Genomic DNA, 8,881 nt, shown 5'->3' on the forward strand with positions numbered 1-8,881 from the left:
CGTCATGCGCTCGGCACTAACACACGCAGCCCTCGTCACAGGCGCGTTCTGACTCCCCGAGCACGTCTTCTGAAGAGCTGTTCTGATTCCTCAGAGACTCTTTGACAGCCCCTAACTGAAAACTGAAGTCGAGAAGCCTTGGTGCGCAGAGGGCTCCAAATCAGGTCAGCTGTACTCCTTAGAGAAGCGCGCTCCGGCGAGCTCGGTCCATCTAGTATCACTCTACACGTGGGTAACACCTTAATGCACTTATCACATGAACTGGTGGATTGGTTTCATGGAATTTCATGTAATATTCCCGGCAGTAAATTCCCTTTCCCCAGGATTCCTGAGACTCTGAAAAACAGAGGAAGCTCCAGCACGTGGCCAGTGTATACGGAGGATTCATTAAACAACAACTGCTGAATGCCTGGGCCAGCAGGTGGCATAGTGGTTCAGGTGCTGGACTCCCACGCGGTCAACCACAGCTTGAGTCCTGGACTCAGCGGCCCGAAACACACTGGGTGCATGTGTGTGTGTGTGTGCCCAAAATCCTGAGAGGAACATGGAGAAGGGACTGCAGCATGGCCATCCCCCTTGAGGGGTGATTTCTCACTGTCTGTCTGTCCATCCAGTGAGCACATGTGCGCTATAGCAAAAGTCTCTCAAAAACCAACAAAAACCCCACTGAATGACCACATGCAAACACATGAAGACCCAAACAAAGCTCTCTCACCACAAAGTCAATCTGACAAGTTTACTTATTGGAAAATGCCATTTACCTTCTCTCTCAACAAATATGAAGTATATAAACTACATAGAAAGAAAGGGCTCCTTAGTACCCTAAGTCTGCAAAATCATTTCATCTTACACGCACGCAAGTCAGGACAGTACAGAGGTCGGCAGGGCACGGAGACATGCAGACTCGGGTCTGAGCTCCGGCCCCACGGCTTGCTGGTCACGTCTAAGACTTGGGAGGGGGGCGTCAGCTTCCTAGCTTGCCTTTCTTCACCTCTGCTGTAAGATAACACCCACGTCAGAGAGCTGTCCTGAGCATGTCATAGCGACACAGGCACAGTGGTTACAGTCCTTGTGCACTGGCGATGTGATGGAGGCGGTGGTGACGGCGAGTCTAGATCCAGGCTCCCCAGTTCCCCCGGGCCCCCCAAGGCAAACAAGTTCCCCAGGAGAGGCTGGCCACCCCGGAACGTCCACCAGGCAGGGCTCTCCAGCTCTCCAGGGTAGCCGTCTGATTTTCACACAGCGCACGCTGATCCTGAGGGGGCACCAACCCTCCCTGGCCCTTCTTCCCCTTCACCCACTGCCAGTCCAGCTCACGGGCTTTTACTTGCCCACTGACCACAGTCGCTGACACACACTCCTGCAGGCTCCCAGTCCATCCCCTCCCCAGTCCCAGCCAGAGGCCCAGCATGGCCCCAAGGCATGGCATGACACCTTGCTCCTGGGAAGGGAGGGGGAGCCCACAGCTTTTCCCTGCTCTGTCCTAGTCCTTCTCTTTATCTGCAGATAACTCACTTTCTGTCTGTTTTGATTTAATTATTTATTATTATTATTATTATTATTACTTTTAATTTGCCACATGACACGTGTGCTCACCAGAGAGAGAGAAAGCAAGCCGCCAGGTCTGGGACTCAAACTATGGACACCATGAGGGAGTCCAGCACCTTAACCATCATACACCCTGCAGACCTTAATTCTACGAAGCATAATCGGCACATACGCATCGCTACTAAAAATAAACTGTTGGGTTCAGAAAATGCAAAGCAACACACAAAATTCCATCTCATACACAGAAAATCAGGCAACTTAAACCATTATTTGGTTTGCTGTTGTTTTTAAGTTTGTTTATTTCTTCCATAAGCGAGAAATATCACCCTCAACAGGGCCTGACACCACGTCCACCTCTAGCCTAACCCCGGATCCCAGGCGCACACGATCCACACTCAGGGAGGGCTCCGGGTTCAAACCCAAACCCTCCCCATGGGTCGGTCTTGCAGAAAGTCAGGTTTACCACTATACCACCATCTGGGTTTTTTTGGCAAAGATTTTTTTGTCATGTCTCATGCTATTCTAACAGATGGCTATTCTGTAAAAAAAAAACACTAATAATTTTTTTTTTTTGCTATAGAGCATGTGTGCTTGCTAGAGAGACACACACAGAGAGAGAGAGAGCGCGAAAGTAAGAAAGTACCCCCAGTGGCCCAGTGGGGATGGCCACAGCCAATCCCTTCTCCTCCATTCTCCCCTTGGGATTTTTGACTGCATTCTCATAGCCTCTTACAAGGAAAGGACTCAGAGGACTCAGACGATAGATGTGAATATGCAAGACTAAGCAACGCTGACAGAGCATCTACTGTTTGTCTATTCACTAGCAGAAAACCCAAATTCAGAAGGCAAAAAATACCTATTTCATGCCATTTACACACCTGGTATTCGTGCATCAAAATAACCTGACCTCAGGGCTTTCTCCTGCTAAATCTGCACTTTAATTTTCGTAGGACCTGTATTATAAACACTATCACAAATGCCAGACTATGGGAGTAAAGGTGCAACAATAACAACAACAACAAAAAAATTTGGTCTTCATATGAACCCTACAAAACTTTCAAGAAACTACAATACTGTTAATTCATTTCTAACAATAAGAGCCATTGTCTGAAATTCTCTAGCTTTTTATGATTTTTCTTTACAAAGTCAGAGAGAGAGAGAGGTAAGTCTATGTCAAATTAGCAAGACAGCCGATGTTTCCAGGCAAGGTTCGACAGACCAGATAAGATCAGCTCTCTGTGCTAGAGGAAAAAAAAGTTACTTCAAAAATATGAATGTAATGCAAGATACGTTCTCTAGTCTTCAATGTAATCTCTCAGTGTAGATTTACGGTCCTGAATGTGGCCTCTACAGAACTCAGTGACGTTCCGAACACGCCGTTCCCTTTCCTTAGGGTATGCCTTTAGCAAGCCGTCCATTCTGGGGAAAGCGACCCCACACCGATGTTTTACTCCTCCCCGTGCAATCCTCCAGTGAAACAGAAGAGGGGCCAGCTCATGAAAACCACAAGCCCCCCCCCCACGATAGCCTTCCATCTGCCTGCCCCCCAGCCTAGGGCACTCCTGGGCCGGTCGGAGTACCCCTCGGAAGCTCCTGGGACTCGCCGAGGGCATCCCAGATGACCCAGTGGAGGCCAAGAGAAATGAGGCAGCACAGAGGAAACCCTTACCTGGGGGGCAGCGGAAGAGGTGAAAACGGACAGGCGAGGCGACCAGGCTGTTTCCAGGCTATTTCTAAGCGTGAGTTTTGGTGTAAGAGGCTGTGGCTGTCCGAGATCAGGCTCTGTCTTAGACTCGGGGCCCACTGGCCCTCGTCGGCAGCACAGGCTGTGTGGGGCTGACTCAGGTGGGGAGGTTCTGGGTGGGTATCTGGAGGCCTCCTGACAGCATGGCTCTCTCGCCCCAATCTGTGCTGCCCGAGGTCGAGGTGACAGCGCAGGGGCCCTGTGGAGGGTGCCTGTGTGTGCTTCTCTGGCTCTCTTGCTCATGAAAGAAGTACTTAAACTTTAAAAAGTCTTCCTTACACTAAACCAAAGTTCACATTAGTAAGTAGCCTTTCATCCTTCAAAAGCATTATCTCCGAAGTCTTTCCACTACGGTGAGTTTCTCAGTAACACGACCCCCATCAGACAGAAAGACGGAAGTCTGAGCTAACCCCGCAACAAACGGCAGCAGGGCTGAGAGTCGGCCTTTATTACCCCAGCCCCTCAGGCTCGTGAATGAGAAGCCCTGCTTTAATCTTCTAACAGCTCTTCCCACTTTCAAAACATAGGCCTTTTTTTAATACTATGTTAAAGGACTTCAAAAGGTTCATGGGGGGCGGGAGTGTAAATTTATTTTGGTGCAAGAAGGAACTTGAAATCCACGCACAGGTTTCCATCGCGCATTTCCCGCGAGCGCTCTGCAGACCCGCATACGTATTTCTTCTCCTCATTTCCTTAACAGGCGAGAGGCTACCTGCTTTCCTCCACGTGCTAAACGATCAGCCAAAGGGAAAAGCATTCACTAGCATATTAAACGCTCAGCCAAAGGGAAAAGCATTCACTAGCATATGACTGCAAAAAGTGGAAACCATGGGACCAGCAGCTGGCGTAATGGCTATGTCGCCGGATTCCTGCATAGCTGACAGCGGTTCGAGTCCCGGACCCCGTGGCTTAAACTCATCCCGGGTGTGTGCATGCGTGCCCAAGATCCCGAGAGGAGAATGGAGGAGAAGGGATTGCGGTGTGGCCATCCCCCTGGGGGGTGATTTCTTGCTTTCTGTCTCTCTGTCTCTCTCTGTCTTTCTGGCGAGTGCACATGCCCTATAGGGGGAAAAAAAGTGGAAACCTCACATGCCATCTCCGGGAGGGCTGCACCCGGAAGCTGAATTCAGCAACTCACATCTTTCGGCAGAGGAAGGAGAAAACGTGAAGGGAGTCATCAGGAGAAACCTTGTCGGGTGTTTTCAAAGTCGTCTTGTGACAAGAACTTAACCACCGAAAACCGCGTCAGGACAGTCCAGAGATAAAGCGAGATTTATAAGCAGGAAAATGTGATACGAAGTCACCGTACTCACCGTCTGATGGCTTCTGTCGCAGTAACGCAGCCCAAAGTAATCTATCTCCGCAAGGTTTACGTGCCGGAACACGTGGCCGAGGACGACAGAACCTTTGGTCGACTTCTGCAAAAGGAATTCACAGTGCTTTGGTTTGTGGGTGTCTCATCCTAGCGGGCCGCGTCCCGGTCTCCCCGGCCAGCGGTGCTCACAGCAAGGGCAGCACCACCGGCCGCACCGGCTTCTCCACGCGCTGCCTCAGCCACGGGGGAACCGTGGTCTACAGCCCAGCGTGTGAAAGAACTGCCTTGGAAAATAAAGTTTCAATTGTATGGAGTTTTAAATTAATATACACTTCTTCTCTTATGGGATTACAAACTAGCTTCGGGGCAACATTTTTCTTTTAATAAAGATACATTTTTATATAAAGAGCATCTAATAAATTCATAAAAAAAACTGGTTCGCAATCCCACATTTTTTTCATTTTCATTTCAAAAGCAGTTTTCACCTACAGTATTACTCTCACAACTGATACAGGAATGCGTAACATTAAAACAGCAATAGCCGAAGCTTGTGTTTTCAATCCTCAAATAATAAGCCCATAGAGTAGAGCGCAAGTTAATGCTCTGCAAAGCCTGTGCGGATCCCCTCCTCTGGTTCACCTAAGCACACACAGAAGGAAACCTTTGTCCCGGTGCCTTTCCAACGCTGACACCGGAATGCAACCCAATCTCTCTCCCCGCCACAGGCACACAAGGTCCTGTCACCCGGCGCACTAAACGTGGAGTACCCACACATGTTAGAAACTTCACCGACAAGCCCTACTCCGCAGGCCACGGGGGCCTTTTTCTGGGGGTGGGGGAGGGTATGTGCACTCTCAGGAGAGAGAGGGCAGTGAGGGAAGTGAGAAATCACCCCCAGGGGCTGGCCACGCAGCAGTCCCTCTGCATCTCCTCTCGGGATTTTAGGCACGCACGCTCACGCTCCAGGGTGGTTTTCAAGCTGCTTGGTCTGGGGCCTGAACCCTCACACCATCTGCTGATAACGTATTTGACAGCACGTGTACAGGCGCGAAGCGTCTCTTTCTTTCGCTCCTTCATCAGCAGTGAAAGAATCCCGCAGAGCAATAAGGCACCACTGTGTGTCTGACCTACGTAGGGGCTCCAGGCCTTACCAGAGACCTCTCTGCTGCCCACGGCCAGAGAACGGCTCTGACCAGGGGTGGACTGCAGCATCAAGACACTATTAGGGGGACCAGCAGTTAGCATAATGGCTATGTCACTGGACTCCCACGTAGTCGACCACGGTTCGAGTCCCGGACCTGGTGGCTTAAACTCACGCCGGGCGCATGTGCGTGCATGCCCAAGATCCTGAGAGGAGAATGGAGGAGAAGGGATTGCGGTGTGGCCATCCCCCCTGGGGGGTGATTTCTCACTTTCTATCTCTCTGTCTCTCTCTGTCTGTCTGGCGAGCGCACGCGCCCTATAGCGAAAACCTCTCAAAAAAAAAAAAAGACACTATTAGGGGTGCTGTCCTGAAAGAAAGGAAGAAGAGAAAGAGAGAGAGAGAGACGGGGGGGGAAGGGAAGGGAAAAAGAAGAAAAGAAAAGAAAAGAAAAGAAAAGAAAAGAAAAGAAAAGAAAAGAAAAGAAAAGAAAAGAAAAGAAAAGAAAAGAAAAGAAAAGAAAAGAAAAGAAAAGAAAAGAAAAGAAAAGAAAAGAAAAGAAAAGAAAAGAAAAGAAGAAAAGAAAAGAAAAGAAAAGAAAAGAAGAAAAGAAAAGAAAAGAAAAGAAAAAAGAGAAAATGTTAAATACCCCATAAGCCAGCCAGTGGCATGGTGGTTAAGACGCTCCGGCTCACAAGGCCAACTCAGTTTGAGCCCTGGACCCAGTGGTTTGGAAAACACGCCAGGTATGTGCATGTATATGCCCCAAATTCCGAGACAGGAGGAGAGACTGCAGCATGACCAGAGGGCCGCGCCTTCTCACTCTCCCTGCCCCTCTTTCCAGTGACCATTTGCTCCCTATAGCAAACCCCCCAAAACGACAGGTCACAGGCTGCACTGATGAAGCAGGGCGTTTCCAGATCACTCTGTGCTTACCCAGCCACGGCGAGCACCGCTTTTACAAGGGACGGGAACTGATGAAGAGCGGAGAACTCTGATTAACGGGTTAGACGAACTACGGCCTGAGGTGGCAGAAGGTCACGCAGGGCGGAGGCAGTTCTCATCCATCCCACGGGTCTCACGCTTCCCTCTGAACCGCCTGGGTGACGTGGGACCACCTTCGCAGACCCACTTCCTGATGGATTCATTTACAGGCAGACGCCCCGCGCCCCCAATCTTCAGGCTCACAGTGCCCCATCCCCGCTCGTGGGCCTGGAGCTCGCTGGGGAAGACAAGGAGGGGTCCCTCGTCTGAGGGACACAGCGAGCCGGCCCTGCCCACAACGACAGGGAGGGGAGAGGAAGGAGTGGCTTCGCTTGGTCCCCCTCCCGGCCCTGCTGGCCTCTGCGTTTCCCGTCGTCCGGGGTGGGCGTTTTCCTAAAGTACTCCCGATACGGGTTGTCGGGAAAGCCATGACGCATCTTTGAATAGAAAAACACAGAAAAACACAGCATGACTTTCCCCGACGACCTACACCTGCAGTTAGATTTAGCACATCCGGCTGTGCATTCCATCTGGGAATTGTTTCTGTGCTTGGGACAAGCACCCAACTTCGTCCCCAAATGGACAGGCAACAGCACCACTGGCTGAACATGGCCGCCACCTCCCCTGGGATGTGAGAGGACTCTCCTTCGCAGAGGCCCCATTCCCCCAGGACTACAACAGGGCCGGCACCCCGGGGCTTCATGAATTATTTAACACAATTTGTCTGAGGTCTTTCTTGTTCAGAACTGTCTCTGGCGAGTTTTAGACATCTCTCTTCAGAAGGAAATTTTAGAACCAGTTTGCCAATTTAATAAACAATTTTGTTGAGAACATAACTGGAATTAAATTGAATCAACAGGACGCGACATTTAGAGAATGAAACCTATACAGTTTTCCTGTATATATGTCAAGAAACGATACACCTTTTTTGTGGGTCCTGGAAAATTTCCCAAAGGCTCTCCCCGATAGGCAGAATTCACAAAATCGCCCCCCAAAGATGTCCTGCCTGGATCTCCAAAAGCCATGAGTCCAATGAGCACCCCTGTGACATGTTGCTACACCTTTAACACAGTGAGACAGGGCTGGACGGTGACACGCCGATAAAGCATGATGCTCTGCAAGGCTAGCTGAAGTAAGAAGGTTCCAGGTTCAAGCCCAGCGACCTCCCTGAATATCCAGGTATACGTGTGCCCGTGATCCAGGGCTGGCCCCAGAGCTCAGTGGTTAAGGGGGCCAGATCCCACGTGGCACAGTTCGAGTCTCGGCATCCTGGTCCCAACAGCTTGAAAAACATGCCAGGTGTGTGTGTGTGTGTGTGTGGGGCCAAAACCCTGCTGGGATGCACAATGGGGAGAAAGAACTGTGTGTGGCAGGACCACACACTACTTGGGGTGCCTTCTCTCACTCTCCGTCTGCAGGACCACACTCTACTTGGGGTGCCTTCTCTCACTCTCCGTCTGGTGAGAATGTGTGACCTCTGGCTATTGCAAAAAAAAAACAAAGAAAAAGAAAGTCCTGTTGAGGACGCTAACTCTCTCCCTTTGTCTCTCTTACTCATGGAAGGAAGAGAACTTCAAAAACAAAGAGAGAAAGACTGGGGCCAGCAGGTAGCTGGCTGTGTCTCTGGACACTGGACTCCCACGTAGCCGACCGCAGGTTGAGTCCTGGACCCGGTGGCTGCAAACTCACACTGGGTACCTGTGCCTATGTGCCAAACTTCCAGGAGAAGAAGGTATTGCGGCGTGGCCATCCCCCAAGGGCTGATTTCTCGCTTTCTGTTTCTCTGCCTCCCTCTGTCTCTCTGGCAAGCACACGTACACTGTGGCAAAAATCTCTCTTAAAAATAAGAGAGAGACAGACAGACAGAGATAGAGACTGGGGCTGGTAGGTGACATTGTGGTTAAGGTACTGGACTCCCACGTGGCCAACCACAGTTCAAATACCAGACCCGGTGGCTTGAAAATCACACCTGGCACATGTGTGTGGGTGTATATGTGTACCCCAAAACCCGAGAGGACAATGGAGGAAAAAGGACTGTGGCATGGCCATCCTCCCTGGGGGATGATTTCTCTCTTCCCTCTCTCTGTCTCTCTCTGGTGACGACATGCGCCCTATGGCAAAAAAACATTAAAAATATATTTTAGGATAA

General features: G+C 50.3%; 1 protein-coding gene across 1 annotated transcript in view; it reads right to left on the reverse strand.

Annotated features, from left to right (window-relative positions):
• EPB41L4A (erythrocyte membrane protein band 4.1 like 4A) overlaps nucleotides 1-8,881 on the reverse strand; it is a gene marked incomplete at its 5' end in the record, with an annotated part of 306,715 nt that overhangs the window by 164,464 nt on the left and 133,370 nt on the right. Inside the window, one exon of the mRNA XM_006146888.3 lies at nucleotides 4,606-4,710. Within this exon, the coding sequence (XP_006146950.1) occupies nucleotides 4,606-4,710 (105 nt within the window). The remainder of the gene's footprint in view (nucleotides 1-4,605; nucleotides 4,711-8,881) is intronic.

The sequence above is a fragment of the Tupaia chinensis genome, unplaced genomic scaffold (assembly GCF_000334495.1).
Source record: "Tupaia chinensis unplaced genomic scaffold, TupChi_1.0 Scaffold000195_1, whole genome shotgun sequence".
In the NCBI taxonomy this organism is placed as follows: Eukaryota; Metazoa; Chordata; class Mammalia; order Scandentia; family Tupaiidae; genus Tupaia; species Tupaia belangeri.